Source organism: Suillus clintonianus (assembly GCF_016758775.1).
Source record: "Suillus clintonianus strain FC179 chromosome Unknown DEU56scaffold_53, whole genome shotgun sequence".
In the NCBI taxonomy this organism is placed as follows: Eukaryota; Fungi; Basidiomycota; class Agaricomycetes; order Boletales; family Suillaceae; genus Suillus; species Suillus clintonianus.
The window spans coordinates 184,446-200,213 of NW_024539277.1; the positions used below are offsets into that span (position 1 = coordinate 184,446).

The window sequence follows — 15,768 nt, forward strand, 5'->3', positions numbered from 1 at the left end:
CAGCCAGTTGTGGAGAATTTTACACATCGTGATCTGATTTTGAGTCATGATCATACTCTCAGGTGGAACTTGAGAACACAATATGACGAGAAGAAGCCGCTGGCTGTCATTTAGTCAGTGTAACCCTCATCACTGAAAACCAGCTGACTTATGACTAATCAACTCCACTCTTATTGGTCGCGTTCCAGCGCTTGAAGCAGGCGCTGAGCGCTGAGCACGCATCATACAGTTTAAAGTCATACATAGTATGTATCTCGCGCGATTCCATGGGCAGATTTGTGACTACCATATAGCGCTATATATCTACGACGCAGGTCATGCATAGAGATCTTGTTGTCAGCATTAGCTCTGAGCGATTCTGAACTCTATGAGCATTGTATCGACAAGATCGTAAACCTGGGTGAGTGCTAGACCAGCAGCGGTCCTGTGGATTATCATGAGTCAATCGTCGCCAATGGATCAAGGTATACTATAAAGAACTTGCCCAATAACCTTCAGCTCGTCCAAAGTGCGTTCTTTGGAATTTAGAGCAAACCACATAGTCAGGTCCGTTTGGTACGCTCTATGACTGCCTGCCCCGAAGTTCGGTAACATGGGTTCAGGGGCCTTGGGATCATGAGTTCAGAAATACGCCAGGCTGCACTCTAAGACTCACGATGCTCAACCCATTAGTTCCTGCGCCACTGGGTGTTTGCAATGTGTGGGAGATCGCGCAATCGTCTAGTACAAGATAATGACTTTGCGGTAAGCAGCACATTGAATTGCAGATGACTCACGAATTAGCACCCGGCTATTTTGCCCCATTGCCTTGCGAATGTTACGGAGGATAGTCGTTGCCTCGGTGTCTGGCCAGTTGTGGATCACGTGCCTCAACTATATAGATTGAATTAACTGGTGACGAATGGGAATAAAATTAGGCTCTTACATAGTAGACATCCTTCCCAACGACAGGTACTTCCTCCAGAAAATTAATCGATATAAACTCCACGCGGCCGTCGAGCAAGGCCTCAGGAGCACTCTTCTCCCATGCCTTGATCAAATATCAACAATGTGCCCGCTGACATACCTACGTGTACCAGATGTCTGAACTCACATTTTTTGCTTGTACCATAACTTCTGGGAGATCTTGATTGGTTATTCTGAGGTGAGGGAACATTTTCGCCAGGGGAGTGGAAAATGCTCCAATGCCAGATCCGACATCCACCACAGACGATACATCGTCCCAATGGTAGTCTTGGAGCCTACCTCTCAGTCATATTAATGATTAGAAATTCGTGATATCTTACGGTGCAGCACTGTAGAAGCGCCCAGGATATCGCTCTGGCCAAGCATGGCTCTCTGAAAATTCTAATCAAGGATTCTGTGAGCCGTCAGTCGAGGATAGATAACTCCATACGCACAACGCGTCTCTCTTCCTATAAAATGTGCTGTGTCAAGGTAGCTAAGGGGGTGTGATGACGAAAACTCACGTCATCCCTCATCACTTCGAAGTAATTACCCTTAATACCCTCCTTCCTGAAGGCAAATACCTGTGGCGATTTGTCGGCCTCATGCGATCTTGAAAATTCATCGTCAATCATAGTCTCATATACAACTCCAGCGAATTTCGAGATATCCTCGGTATGAAGTCGCGCATAACACCCAGTGTTGTTCGCCGACTGGAGTATAAGAGATAGCCGGTTGTTTGCGAAGACGTCTCGCTCCACTGTTTAGCGCGCTACGTGTTTTAGAGACAATCCTCAACCGACAGCGTGCACATTACCTTCTTTGAAGCAGCCCATGAGGGCCAAAGCCCGTAAGACACGTGCAACCTTGATCTTGTCGAGATTGACTGCATCCGCCAGCTTGTCTACGCTAAGTCCTTCCGGATGTTGGTCCAGAACATCTGCAATACGCGCACGCAAGGCAACGCCTGTGCACGCCCAGTTATAATTAAAAACAAACTAAGACAATTAGCCGCTGAACAGAGATCATTTGCGATCGGCACTTACATTCATCACCGTGTGTTGGGGGGGTGCTAGTATTGAGCTCAATTGATGGTATGCACCTTCGAGCAGCCTAATCGCCTTTTTGAGGGCAAGTGTATCCGTCGTCAGGTCGAGGGGGTGGAAGGTTGTTGCGTCGGCACTGGGGACCCCATGTCCTGTTTTCTTGTATTCTGCGATTGCTTGGCGTGCAGAGGAGTTGATGATGTCTAAAAGAGCTTCAAGCTTGGCCTCCGGCTCATTGAAGGCAGTCATCTTTCGCAGGTGATTACTATGTGGAAACAATAGGTTCCGCTGTTAGTCGTCGCTGTTAGTCGTTCAGATTTTGTGCTCTCAACCAGGCAAATATAAGCGTCGTGCTTAGACCGACTCGGATGAGCGCATGAAATTGAATCCCGGACCGACAAGCTCTGAAATTAAACACAACACGCTGGTCCACGCGTTTCCACGGGTTTACGCGTCACATGAGTCGGTATATGGAAGCCACGGCCGTAAAGTATCCTGGCAGCCTGTTAATGTTGCGGGGAGAACTCGGGTCTGCAAACCGATATAGCAGTGCAGGGTCATACTCTCAGGTGGAAATTAAGAACACCATATGACGAGAAGAAGTCGCTGCAGGCTGTCATTTGATCAGTGTTACCCTGCGGTCAACGTTGCCGTGACACGCATATTCAAAATAGAGACAAATAAACCCCTTTAACTGACTGTTAACCCTGTCCTTGCTAATCTCAATTATCTGGTACATACATAAGGACAAACTCTTGAATACTATAAAAATGGTAGGTTCTTACCAACGGGCCCTAGGCTAGGGAGCTAGGCAGATCAGCCAGAGATTATTCCCAGACTACATGTCAAATTCAAATTCCGAGTCTGAGTCGTCTTTCTTGGTTTGTGCCCGTATATTTTTTGGTGCCCGAGCATTCGTGCTTGTGGCAGCAGACCGCATGTGAAAAGATGTATCATCATCGTCTTCTTCTATAGAGTCGTCGCCATCGTGCGCTCGTCGCTCGCCGAGTGGCCCGCGGGGAAGATCTAGGGCACCACATAAAATCAGATGTGCCTCGAGTTCTGGACAGAAATGAATATGTGACGGACGCCATCATAAGATTGTTTGAGCTTGCCTTCAAGCTGTCTTTCGCGATCAGCGCCCCATGCAATAAGTTGATTCCGTATTTCCCCCTTGCGGTATATGATCAATAAGGGAATTCGAGAATCTGGGAGGTCTTCAATGCATTTGTTGCCCACAATCGACACGAACTTTGAGTGTGGATATCGACTTGCTAGAGTGTGTATATGTTCAGAAGTTCTGTCGCTCCGAAGAATTCTGGTGGTTTATTCAAATGAATACCTGAGGTGCCACGAACAGATGAGAACTGACCCGTCCTTGTATAAGAAGCAGATCACGCCCGTGCCTTTTTCTTCTTCGTCACCCTCTTCGTTGATCTTACTAGCCTCTGTGACCTCCCTGGTATAATCATCGCGTCCAATAGGATAGACTCTCCCAAAGCGGGCGCGTTTCTGCTGCAGTCGTTCTTGAGCTAATCGCTGCCTCCGATATGAATCAATATCGCGGTCAAGGTCATCGTCAGTGATCTCTTCGCCCAGTTCTTTTAGCTCTTCCGGAGTGAGATCATCAAGTACATCGTGAAGCTTTGGAGAACTCGGAGGTGAAGGAGTAGGGGGAGTAGTTTCTTTGGGAGGAATGATACCGTACTTGCGGAGGGCATCGTTGCTGGGCACGTATATAGGCAAGTGTAGATGAAGTAGAGAATATAAGCTCACAATTCCGTATCTTCGTTTGGATTGACGGCCATGGTAGAGAGACTAGCGTGAGTTCCGCAGGTGATGCATGGCAGATTTCGCGACTGCTGTATTTGGGTTTGTGTGCACTGTGCACTATATAAATCGGACATTCATCCTGAACGCTATACTTCATTGATCACGGTCAGTTCAATGAAAACATGAAGACGTTACTGGCCACTGGTACTGTTGCATTTGCCCTCGTAGCCGGTGCTGGTGCACACTGGAACTCCCAACCATACCAACTTACCCTTCGACGGGAACCAAATACTAGCTCATGTGAAATCGTGTCTTTCGGCGAGGCGCAGCTGCACAAGAGTCTCCCGCCAGCAACATCAGGGCACATCATCAGGCAGCAGAATGTTGTACCATCTGCTGGATCACTTGGGGCCAAGGAGATAATTCACTTTCTATCACACAGCACCAACGAATTGTGGCTTCGCGCACAGCTCGAGTGTTTGAATGACCTATCATCTGTTGGACAAAGTGCACGCAATGGCTTCCAGACCCAAGTGCCATTTGGAGATCAAGGGATATTGTATGGTACATTATTAGATGTTCCCATCCCGCCGTTAGAAGTCGTCAGTCTTTTGCAATCTGGGCAGTCAGACAACCGTATCGATCTTGCTTTCTTCTCCGACGGGTGTGCGTTTACATCTGGTTTTTCTGCATGTCACATCCTCAGTCCTCACTCGATGTACAGATACAATTCGTGAAAGAGACAAGTTTCTTGATGATGCAATGCGTCTAGTCACCGACTTGTCAGCAAATCAGACGTTTGCTACAGTCAGGCCTCTGTTGAACTTTTGGGCAGTATTCTCACCTAGTCAAGAGGTTAATGTTCTCCAAAATTTAGTATCAGGCTCTAAGCTGATCCATCGTTTTCCTAGAGCGGCGTGGGCGTCAATGGGAAAGCTAAGAGGTACTTATCATAGTCACGATCATTTACTTTATAAACGTTCCGCCTAGGACTCCATTTGGGTTATACCGTGATGGCACGGAGTTGAGGGGCTTATACGCCAATAATTCCGATGTTGCTCTAATGGCCTGTGCGTCTATCGGAAATAAATGTAACTATGCAATTCTCCTTGGTGCGTGTTTCGGATCAGGAATGCACGATTAAGCTATTTTTTTTACATCCTTACGAAAGGCAATGATCCATTATATGGTGGTAAGATATCCAGTATCTTTTACACACTATTTCACACTGACCACTTTCCTACGTCCAGGACTTGGCGGAGAATACACGTATGTTGCGACCCCGTGTTAACTTTTCGTCTTAAACATACTAACAAAGAGTGTGAAGGACAACCACTGCCTCCCTAGCAAATGGGGCATTGGTCCTTCGACACGAGATTGGTCACTCCATCATCGACGTAGGCGAAGAATATGACGGAGGATATGCTTATTTCGGTGTCAATGCCGCCCACAATCTCTCAGCCGTGACGTGGACACACTGGCTCGAGCACCAGGAAGATGATGACATATTCCGCGCCCAACGGTCCGTGATGCCGATGCAAGCATATCCGTGGACTCTGCTGAGTACAACCCAACCATGGTCGATTTCCTTCTTGTCATCAGGAAATTACGCACGTCATCTGATCAAATTCTCGCTGTCTGGCCTCCCAGATCGACGCGACTTGGATATTTTATTCGATGGGGTCGATTTACACTGGGCGCCCAGAAAAGATATCGGATTCGATAGATGGCACTATGATGTTTTTGAGGACACGTCATTGAGCGCTGGCTCGCATGAAATCTCGTTTGTCTTGAAGAACAGCGCTCTCGAAGGAAGCGCGCAGTTATGCAGCGTAGAGATTCTGGAATATGGGACAGAAGCTGAGTATGTTGTTGAACGCCTGTCTCGTTTATCTTAAAGATCTAACACCGAGAACAGATTCAATGCGACGTTTAATCACTATGGCATGTTCCCGACGTGAGTGGTTTATTTTCATGCCAAAGAGTTTAAGCCATAGACTGGTGCGCAGATTCAGTTTAGATAATGAGACGTCTTATCGCCCGACGAATGACGATTGCCTCATGCGCAGCGTCACCAAGCCCAACTTCTGCAAAGTGTGCTTGGAGGGCCTTTGGCTATCGCTACTCAAACGTATCGATCTCATCGAGGAATTCAGGATAACGTGCGAACGTGATCACCACAGATCCTTCAAGGTTGATCTGGTTCCACTTGCTGAGTTTAGAGAAAGCCCTGTCTCCAGCGAGGAAAGCTACAGGATCGCCTGGTCGAAGGACGGGAAAGTCCTTCCGCAGTTTGCTAATATGACACATATAGATGTGAGTGATGAGGTTGGGACGTATCGTGTGGACGTTCAGTTCTTGACGGAGGAAGTGCGTGTAGATAAGGATGGACTGCTTTCAGCTAGTAGATCATTCACTGTTACTGAGACTTGCGCTTGAGGTTGTTATGCATGACAAAAATACCACCTGACCCCGTGCCCAACGTCCCACAAGCAATGTCACACTTATCAATTGTTTGCACTAATTCTGGGACTTGCGACTTGCGACTTGCGATGCACAACAAGAATACCAAAGATGATGTATATGTAATAAACGAGTCTGACTACCCGGAGTACTAGAGCACTAGAATAGTTTGAGAGTGAATACCGGCCATGGATCCATAGTACACAAGGTAAACGAGCGGCATAAGAAGAGGGACAGATGTGTTCTGCGACAGGGCGATAGTATGGGTGGAGGATAAGAAGCGGAAAGTGAACGAGAGTCATGACACTCCAGTTGTCTTGAGTGGTAAGGTATGCGGGAAACGGAGGAACACCCAGTATGCAATGAAATCAGAACGGCGTGGCTAAGAGAGGAATGAAGATGACATATGTGCAAGTGTGGATGAGAAAGAGGAAAGTGAAAACATGGGACAATGAAGAGAACGAGCAAATGCTTTGAAATCGTCGCAATCACATAACAACACACTTGCAGCACCCAGCGCCTGCGTCTTCATCGTTGTGAGGTACTTGCTGTGGTGACTCGAGGTCGGTGGATGGTCGCGTAACATTGATGGTCGGAATGTCTGTGCGCCGGTATTGCGAGAACGGTGCGGGAGAATCAGGAGGACGTGCGGCCGCTTTCCGTCGGGCGGGACGGATGGGTCGCTCTGGTTCTTCAGTGAGGGGTGGTAGTGTTGGAAGTGGACTTTCAGGTATCGGTGCTGGTTCCTCCTGAATTGGACTTGGTAGATTTCCGAATTCATCCATGGGTATCTCCTCTCCCCGAGGCGCACGATACTTGGAGTAATCGTAACCAAAAGTGCCAGGAGCCTTATGCAGGTTCATCAGCAATGGGTCGGATACGAGATCGGAGAATACACTCACCGGAGCAACAGGATCCGGAGGTTTGGGACGAGGGCTGCCATCTGCTTGCTCGTATTGACCATCCAGACCTTTTTTCCGCGCCACAACCGGTAGAACCACCTGGAAAGCGATCAGCGAAACAATTAATATAGCTACTCTTATCTTATCACCTCGTCCCAGGTGCCCGACTTTTGAACTGGCTGGGTCCATGTAGGTATGGCGTCAACCATACCATCTCCTTCGGGAGTCGGATATGAGGCGATCGAAGCGCGACTGTCGTCCTTCCGTCGCACAGCGGAAGACGGCGTTTTTGCCTTCGACTTGGGTTTCTTCGGTGTTGAAGACTGGGACGGCGACACTGGTCTCTTCGTGCGGCGTTTGTTACTCGGTGGATGATCAGGCGACTGACTCTGTGATCGTGAAAATGACCGCCGGCGAGAACTTGCGATAGAATCAGGAGGAGATGGGATCAGAGTTTCGGAACTGCGTGTTGTTTCAATAGATGTGTTGGCTCTGAGGGGTTCCGAGGCTGTACGTGCGACGGGTATCCGAGTTGGTGGTATCTCGGTGTTAATATTGGGGTGTGCTTCGCTGCGGGTATTCTCTGCAGATAATCTGACTAGACCAGGCGTAGACGCGCTGAATGGATGAATGGTGACGTCCTCTGTACCGGCGTACGCGTTATAGATATCATCCGTATCAGTGTCAGGATCACCATCAATGTCCGTCGGTGGGCTCTCATCCAATACCATATCCGCTTCCTTTGCTCCCTGTTCATCCAAATACAAACTCTCTCTTTCCCCTGGGCCAGAAGCGCTATCAGCTCTCTTCCGTCTACGGCTGTACTCCAAAGCGGCAGAGAAGTCCCTCGGTGCAAAACGATGCGTGTTTGACTTCATGTCGTGTCCGAAGTTGGCGATGCGCAACATCTCCATGCGTTTACCGACCCGCAACTCCCCGACGCCACCGTTTCTATGTACGTCTCCTCTGTACCAATGTTCAAATGGACGCTCTTCTGATTCATTGGAAGGCCGCGGAGGGGCGAAGCCAGTGTCATGGTGAGACTGCTTGGAGAGAACAGAGGAGCTGATAGAACTTGCGCTAAATGGAGCAGGTTCGTTCATGATATTTGATCTCTGATGTCGAATAGTAGCATTTGACAAAGAGGGGTCAGTCTCGTCAACAATCCAGAGATCAGGAGACGTATCGGGAGTGGGCGTCTGATGGGAAAGGACGCCATTGCGACTTTCGGTACGGGTCGCGACACTCTGGGCGTGACTAGAGGTACTTGTGGTTCTCCCCCGCGCGACCATCGGTATTCGGGTGGGCTTCACGTCAGAGGTGCGGGGGGAAGTAGGGCAGGAAGAATCTGGGGTTGGGAGAGCGTGTCCGTTCGGGTAGCCGTTAGGTTGAGAAGAAGAATCGTACAAGTATGGTTGAGAGACTGTGCGAGCGCGTGTATATGGAGGATTGTGCGAGGAAGCGGCGCTGGGACGGGAAGCTTCTGAAGGACCTCTTGACTGTTGCAAGCTTGGCCTGGGTATAGCACTAAATTTCTTATGTTCTGGAGAATAAAGTGAATTTGGAGCCAGATCTCGCAGAGTGTGGCCAGAAATTGAAGGAGCGTTCGACCTTGGTGTGTCGTCCGCAGAAGAAAAAGATGCCACTGACAGGCGTTTAGCAAGGATACGACTTTCGCTTTCTAGTCCTGGAAAAAAAGGAAGAGAAGACGGGCTCGGTCAGAATCTGATACCTGAGCTTCTGGACAAGAACGTTATTATGTTATACGTACTTTTACGCAGAGTTGGTACGATTGTATCGTCCCACATTGGGAGAGCGGACTGCGCTGGTGCAGTCAGAGCCATTATTAAGTGAACAATTAAAAGAAAGAAGAAGAAGAAAAAGAAAGAAAGATAAAGTTGACCGTCGACGTCGTTAACAACGTTGAGGACTGCAATCGATCCAAGGCTGACACCGCGCGTTAACCGAACAAAAATAATTCACAAATAAATATTATTTCCATACTTGTCCGCTTGCTTCCATACTACTACTTCGACCTCGCACTAGCTCGGTTCGTTCAAGTTTTCAAACACCCGAACCCATTCTCACAGATAATCATTTTAGATGAGTGCAGCAGCAGTTCGCGTCGCGCAGGTAGTCCGTCCTTTCAGGAAACCTCCAAAAATTCGCAAATTCCTCAAACGCGACGAGAATGGTCTTCCAGTTCCGCACGTCAGGAATCTCATCGTCCGCGACACCCACCCATGTCGTTTCATGGACCACTACCATACGACTCTCCAAGACAACTTGATGTACATGACTTACAATCACGAGTCTGGCACTCCACCATCACCACGCCAAATCCGTCTCACTTACGACCCCAACGACCCATACACTAAAAACCGTTATAACCCTCCCGTCGGTGGTTCCCAGGCAGGCAAGAAGCCGGCTCCTCCGACTACTTCAGAGAATATCGTCCGTTTGGAAAAAATTGTCATTCATTCCATGCTCAAGGAAGCACTCACCAACCGGAGTAATTTACTTGGTCTCATCGCTGCATTCCGCGCAATGTCGGGAGACACCGAGGGCGGAGGAGGTCGTCCTTCGAGTGATGGAGTGCAGATCGTGAAAGGGAAAAAAAATGTTGGTGGGTGGATGCGCCCTGGACTTCCAGTGGGTGCAAAGGTCGAGTTGAAGGGACCCAAGATGTACGACTTCATGAGCACCTTGGCGGAATTTGTGCTTCCGAGAATTCGAGAGTTCCCGGGCATAGTTATGCCCCCCGCATCATCAACAATGAAGTCTCCGAGCGGTGTGGCTGGTGTTGTTTCGTTTGGCTTGCCGCCAGAGGCCATGGGCTACTTCCCCCAAATCGAGGTCAACTTGGACTCGTACCCCAAATCTTACGGTATGCACATACACTTTGTCACCAATGCAGTGGGCCTCGGTGCACAAAATCGTGCAAGGGCACTGGTCTCTGGTTTCCAAATACCCTTTGCTCGCAAGTAGATTACTTGTGCGTCTTCGTTAACTTGCTCTGTCGTCTATTAATTTGCTCACATTTTATGTTCAGATTACATTGTTAATCGGATTTGTTTGTTCTCTGCATGTCATTAGTGAGAGATATATGGTATGTGCAAACGAGAGTACTGTCTGTGGTAACGACGCAGAGCCAGCGATAAAGAACGGACAATAAATTAATAAAAAGCACACTGTCTGACCCAACAATATATAAATCATCTTTGTCCCCCATGAGATTGCCAAGATATATCACCCAACCTATGTCTGGATGACGAGAACGCCCTCTCTATCCCCGTCCTCGATGTCGGAGGAGGACCCGTGCTAAGACCCAGCACTGACGAGCTTGATCCCATAACCGCAGACGTTTCCGATGCTGTCCGCCTGGCTTTCTTGGGCGCTATGAGACTGCTTTTCGGAGTATCATACCCCTTGAGCAGGGACCTGTTGCCCGCTGGTCTAAGAGCTGGTGCTAGCGCCGGGAGGATCTCTCTCGCCAACTCGCGCACCAGGACAGCGCCATCATCCTTGCTAAGCTTCATGACGATGTCGTGCAAACCATAGCGCTCCACCAACATCGCCCGGTTAGGGTGCACGTCGCAAACGGTTCGGAGGATACGTAAGAGGTTGAGACGAACGACTGCGCGGCTGTGGCTGAGTCTGTCGATGATGCGCTTGAAGAATTGAGATTTGGCGAGGCCGATGGTGAGTGCGGTGGAGATACGACAGATTTTGAGGAGGGGGTCGAGGAGGTTCTCAAAGGAGTTTGCTTTTGCGGATACGAAGCACTTGAGCAACGCCTCAAGAGACTCGGATCTAATTAGCTCATCTTCAATCTTGGCGGTTTCATCTTGCAACCTGAGTTCACGTGAGTTGTAAGGCAGGGTGCAATTCAGAATTCTCGTTACCATGACAGGATTGCCTCCAAGGCGCTGACCTGGAAGTATGGGTCTTCTAGGAGCTTCAAATAAAGCGCAAGACCATTGTGCTGCCAAAGGAGGTATCTGCAGCTTTTCCCAGCGCTCGCCAAGTCGCACAGAATGGGCAGCGCGAACTGTTTGAGAGGTGAGCTCGTCTCGATTACTCGCTTTAAGCATGGAATAATGCCAGCTTGAGCTGCCTCCTCTTGTCGTGACTTGTTCAGCCGACAGAGGTTATAACAGGTCTGGAAAATGTGATTTGACACTTCCTGAAATACCATTTGATCTGAGTGACGTCCAAGTCGTGATCCCATATGCTTACCGTGCTGTGAGGGCCGGCCTTCTCTTCGTCCAGCAGCTTGATGAGTATCTCGATGACATTTGCATTTTGAAGCACCTCGAGCAAATTAGCATTCATGGACAAGTGCTTCACAGCCTTCAACATATGAACGAGGCATTCCATCTCCAGAAGCTCGCATGCGCGTAATAGACCTGCCATCATTTAGGTGCATCAAATCTGATGATTGACACGAAAATCTCACGTCTGATGATCTTCCGCGTCCCCATGGCGTTACGTACGTGAATGTCACTTTGCGTCACTTGGGAGAATACGAGAAGAATCTGTATGATCTTGTGCTTCATCTCGACTGCGTTGGGACTGGAATTGCCCATGACGTTGAGCAAAGCGGAGGAAAGGGGATCGAGGAGGCCTTCGCGAATGAACATACGACAGAAGTCATTCTTAGTCGTTGGAGTTTGCAATTCGAACACGCTTCCTATGCCATTGAGAGCATCGACGACGAGCTCAGTCTGGTCGGTGTAGTCCTCGTCCAAGAGGTCAACAAGAACTTTCAGGCCACGACATCTGTTAGGGGGTGAGGGCGCGCACACAAAAAGTGAGGTAAGCACGCACGAGATGAACATCTGCAAGGTCAATATAGATGTGTGACACAGCAATCGAATGAAGTTGGACGCCTCCACGCGACACTCAGAAGGGTATTTCTTTGAGGTAAAACCTGCAAAATGAGTCAATTCTTCATGATCAATGTCTCCGAGGCTACAACACCTACCCATCATGACCGGAATCCCTCCGATTAGGCAGAAGCTTTCTAAGAACCCAAGATCGCTCGTGACCAACTAGCCAACAACGTTCGGTCAATGCTCGCAAATTACTTCGCTGACTTACCAAGTTGATGATGTGAAGTAGCTTCATGAGGACATCTCTGGAGCACTTGCCTTCCAGTACCTCCAAAATTGCCAGCATACCATGTGAAGACACCAATTGCACGAGCATATCAGGGTTTTCTGTCATGATATTGATCTAAAAATGCGGCAATGCATCAGACTGTAAAAGCATAGAGTCAGATTGAACAGACCAGTTGGTCACAAGCATCACGCAGTTGGAAATCAGGCGCCGAGGGTGTCAGTTCATCGATGAGTTGGTTGACCATGTTGCACAACCGGGCATGTTTGTCACGTTGGAGATTAGTCTCGAGATCATCTTCAGCAAAACCCTCGTCGATCTGAGGATTTTTGGTCAGCCAGAATCATGGATGGCACACAATAACTCGCCTCTGCGAAAGGATCATCTTCGTCCGAATCGTCTCCGAGCTGCAGTGAAATCAATCGCCAAGATGTTTGAAATAAACTGTAGACCTTACCCATGACTTGTTCGACAACCTCGTGTTGAGTTGCAAGGTTTGCATTGGCTGTTCGAGAGCTGCGAAGCTAAAGTTTGAAATCATACATACATTAACCTAAAACTACTTACTAGTTCCGCCAGGCTTTCCAAAGATGTCATCGTAGTCCTCATCGTCGTCCTCAGCATACTTGCCAAATTCAGCATGGCTAGCCGCACGTCTCGCCTCTGCGGGACCAAATGAGCCAGAAGCACTTGAACCAGATCCAACAAAGGAAGATGAACGCGAATGTGATCGTATCGAACCTGTAGGTGGTAGACCCATGCCAGATATAGGACTGAGAGACGGGCGGGATGCTTTCCTCGACAGACTAGGAAGAGGTGCAGACATAGGACCAGGAGAACCAGAAAGGAGTCCGAGGACTTTGATATCGTCAGGATGGAAGAGTCCTCTGCGCACCGAATTCTTCATCTTTGACATTGTGAGAGTTCTCAGTCAGTAATTAGGAAAAAAAGGAATGCACTGACCTTGAAATCTGCCACTTTCTCTTGAAGCAAGAGCTCGTCCTCCTCAGTTGCAATATCGGAATAGTCTTCGACGATGGGTACAATATCGGCAGATGGTGCCCTTGCAAGTGGTATTGTCCCGGGGCCAGCTGGGCTACGATTTGGTCTGATGGTCTGCGCATTATCATCACCCTCCGGTTTGTCATCTTCGATGGACGTCTTCTCGAGGGCAGAGGCTACGTAACAACACAAGGTAAGACCACGACAATCCTTCAATCTCGCACAAACCTTGTAACTTGGTGAATGAGGGTCCATCCTCGAAGTCGTCGTCCCAGTTGTCTGTCTGCTCCTCTGGAGGCTGAAGGACAAAAGCTAGTGGCTCCCGGATCTTCTCCACTAGAGCGACGGGGGCAGATGGCTTTCCTGGGGCAGTATTGGGTCCTTTGAGAGCAGAGTTCCCAGAGGTCGAAGCCTGGAGACCAAGGACTGAATGCTGAAGGAGCGACACCGCAGGCTTATCTCGACTACCACGAGTTGGGGATGGTGGTTGACCTTCTGATACGGAGTTGCGACCATTTTTCTTCGTAGGTCGTGTAGGGGCTAATGGGGCATGAGCGGGGCATTGATCAGAACAATGATAAATCACATTTGAGGGCTTCATTCCACTCCTGTACCTTGAGGACAGCCTCGTCGTAGTTATAGTTGCTTGTGGGTCTCTTGCCTGCCGTGAATGATTGCGGGCCACCTTCTGGAGACCTCGATTCCTTTCCCGCAGCCGCATTCATCTGCTTCCTCGCAGATACCATCCAAGGATGACGAAGCAGCTTCTTAGCTGAGATTCGGAGGTTACAGTCCTTCTGGAAACAGTGAAGTAGAAAATCCTTGACAATCGGAGATGCGCCATCGGGGATGGGAGGACAGTCATCCTGAACAATGCGAAAGAGGGCGGGCATGGGGTCGAGGAAGTGATATGGAGGCTTGCCTTCCAAGAGTTCGATAACTACACAACCAACGCTCCTGAATAATATATCGGTATTTGCATTCATTCGCAAGCAGCTCGACTGTACTTACCAGATGTCTGAAGCAGTAGTTGCGCCAGATTGTTCAATGACCTCAGGTGCCACTGGTGCAGAATGCTGTTAAATCGTGGCGAGGACATATACCATAACTACTCACTCCAATAGGGACTGCCTACAACAGCATCATCATTAATGGCACCAGTTGTAGTAGAGCTAGCGACACCAAAGTCAGCAAGCTTTACACAGCCGTCCTTGTTAGTCAAAATATTTGCGCCCTTGATATCGCGATGGATGACACCTTGATCGTGAAGGTATACAAGCCCCTCTAGGACTTGACAGATATAGACCGCTACCAGGTTCTCTGGAAATTTACCGAAACGTTTGCAGATATTATGCAATGATCCATTTTCGCAGAACCTGACACGGTAAGTAAGCTCATTCAATTTCATCATTTGAGATGGGATGAGTACTGACTCAAGGATAATGTACAAGTACTCCCTGGTCTTGACGAAGCCCTTGTACTTGACGATATTAGGGTGCTAAGGAATGGATCGGGTAAACGATCGGAATGTAGGTTTCGGGAGCCACATACGTTCAAATTCTTGAGTAAGTCAATTTCGGACTAGAAGGAAGTCTTGAACGATGCACCCGAAGCCTTGAATAACGTAGTCCTGGACCCACCATTATCTGCCCAAGCTCTCCCTTTGGTATATTGCTGAGTTGTATCTCCTTCACGGCCACGGTCTCACCAGTGGCCCAGTTAAGTGCCCCTGCATGCATCAACGCTTGTATAGAATCCATTTCCGCAGAATTCCTCTTACTCACTGTATACTTGACCAAACGCGCCCTTTCCAAGAGAGTCCCCGAGTTGCTGCAAACATATTCAGCACAATGCCACAATGCTTGTCCGGTGCAAACAAACATAGTCATTGAGAAGCTTCGACGTGCTTGCGCGCTTTCCGGGACCGATTGAAGTCGACGAAGGAGTTGCCATAGCCTTGGATGGGATATGGTCGGTATCAAGGCGGGTATAGAAGGATGGCCTGTGGTGGATGGACCTGGCGTCCACCGAGTCCAGATGACTTTAAATGATCTTTGAAGTGTTTTAACCGGGAAAACAAAAAGAAAGCCCGCAAATGATTCTTTAAGTTTGAGTGTCGCGTCCTGCGCTGACGAGGAATACCCAACGAGCCCTTGAAGGCCACTGAGCAGAACTCAGTCCGATTTGGAAGCCTTCGTTCACATGTCACTGTCACTCTTTTGAGTGACTGGGTCCATTTAGGTACAATTGGTGCTCTCAACAGGTGTCCCCTAAGTAAAATAATACAACTCTATCGTAACGGACTAGGTAGAGAATCAATAGGATTTAAATTATATAATGTTGACAATATTTCGCTGGTCGGAAGTTGAGGCTAAAGGCCAGTCAGCATGTTCGCTACTAGTAACTAGACTAATAGGATTTATGATAGTTGGAGTATTGTTTTAGCAGAAAATATCGTGCTTAAACGAGGCTGAGTAGCGGAGAATCCGCCGGAGATTGATGAATTCGCTGCGAAA

General features: G+C 48.6%; 6 protein-coding genes across 6 annotated transcripts; 2 read left to right on the forward strand and 4 right to left on the reverse strand.

Moving 5' to 3' along the window:
- Positions 1-459: 459 nt before the first annotated feature.
- DEU56DRAFT_914362 (O-methyltransferase-domain-containing protein) lies at positions 460-2,240 on the reverse strand (the record flags this gene model as incomplete). Its single annotated transcript, XM_041357617.1, has 10 exons — positions 460-606; positions 656-720; positions 777-873; positions 926-1,030; positions 1,094-1,233; positions 1,287-1,347; positions 1,401-1,415; positions 1,470-1,705; positions 1,763-1,943; positions 1,992-2,240. 10 exons carry the CDS (start codon positions 2,238-2,240, stop codon positions 460-462), a joined length of 1,296 nt encoding a protein of 431 aa, XP_041206764.1.
- A 267-nt stretch (positions 2,241-2,507) lies between these two features.
- DEU56DRAFT_451772 (thioredoxin-like protein) lies at positions 2,508-3,848 on the reverse strand. The gene is made up of 5 exons (XM_041346280.1): positions 3,768-3,848; positions 3,364-3,717; positions 3,107-3,309; positions 2,777-3,053; positions 2,508-2,721 (listed from the first exon to the last, which is right to left on the reverse strand). Exons 1-4 carry the CDS (start codon positions 3,797-3,799, stop codon positions 2,830-2,832), a joined length of 813 nt encoding a protein of 270 aa, XP_041206765.1. The 5' UTR covers positions 3,800-3,848; the 3' UTR covers positions 2,508-2,721; positions 2,777-2,829.
- A 48-nt stretch (positions 3,849-3,896) lies between these two features.
- Positions 3,897-6,266, forward strand: DEU56DRAFT_813402 (IgA peptidase M64-domain-containing protein). Its single transcript, XM_041353664.1, has 9 exons — positions 3,897-4,430; positions 4,489-4,619; positions 4,676-4,707; positions 4,755-4,876; positions 4,936-4,956; positions 5,015-5,033; positions 5,092-5,628; positions 5,683-5,721; positions 5,774-6,266. The coding sequence occupies exons 1-9, from the start codon at positions 3,947-3,949 to the stop codon at positions 6,201-6,203; spliced, it is 1,815 nt and encodes a 604-aa protein (XP_041206766.1). The 5' UTR covers positions 3,897-3,946; the 3' UTR covers positions 6,204-6,266.
- Positions 6,267-6,318: 52 nt separating this feature from the next.
- On the reverse strand, positions 6,319-9,131 carry DEU56DRAFT_813409 (uncharacterized protein). Its single transcript, XM_041353665.1, has 4 exons — positions 8,901-9,131; positions 7,279-8,816; positions 7,130-7,228; positions 6,319-7,075 (listed from the first exon to the last, which is right to left on the reverse strand). Exons 1-4 carry the CDS (start codon positions 8,971-8,973, stop codon positions 6,716-6,718), a joined length of 2,070 nt encoding a protein of 689 aa, XP_041206767.1. The 5' UTR covers positions 8,974-9,131; the 3' UTR covers positions 6,319-6,715.
- Positions 9,132-9,154: 23 nt separating this feature from the next.
- On the forward strand, positions 9,155-10,259 carry DEU56DRAFT_451994 (ribosomal protein L5 domain-containing protein). Its single transcript, XM_041346282.1, has 2 exons — positions 9,155-10,124; positions 10,182-10,259. The coding sequence occupies exon 1, from the start codon at positions 9,233-9,235 to the stop codon at positions 10,115-10,117; it is 885 nt and encodes a 294-aa protein (XP_041206768.1). The 5' UTR covers positions 9,155-9,232; the 3' UTR covers positions 10,118-10,124; positions 10,182-10,259.
- DEU56DRAFT_451960 (uncharacterized protein) lies at positions 10,231-15,436 on the reverse strand. The gene is made up of 21 exons (XM_041346281.1): positions 15,134-15,436; positions 15,037-15,082; positions 14,893-14,981; positions 14,804-14,833; positions 14,686-14,750; positions 14,369-14,628; positions 14,264-14,315; positions 13,839-14,209; positions 13,481-13,792; positions 13,214-13,428; positions 12,818-13,157; positions 12,708-12,766; positions 12,619-12,657; positions 12,423-12,569; positions 12,233-12,367; positions 12,117-12,183; positions 11,960-12,062; positions 11,589-11,911; positions 11,369-11,538; positions 11,035-11,315; positions 10,231-10,984 (listed from the first exon to the last, which is right to left on the reverse strand). The coding sequence occupies exons 1-21, from the start codon at positions 15,203-15,205 to the stop codon at positions 10,345-10,347; spliced, it is 3,816 nt and encodes a 1,271-aa protein (XP_041206769.1). The 5' UTR covers positions 15,206-15,436; the 3' UTR covers positions 10,231-10,344.
- Between the last annotated feature and the right edge of the window lie 332 nt (positions 15,437-15,768).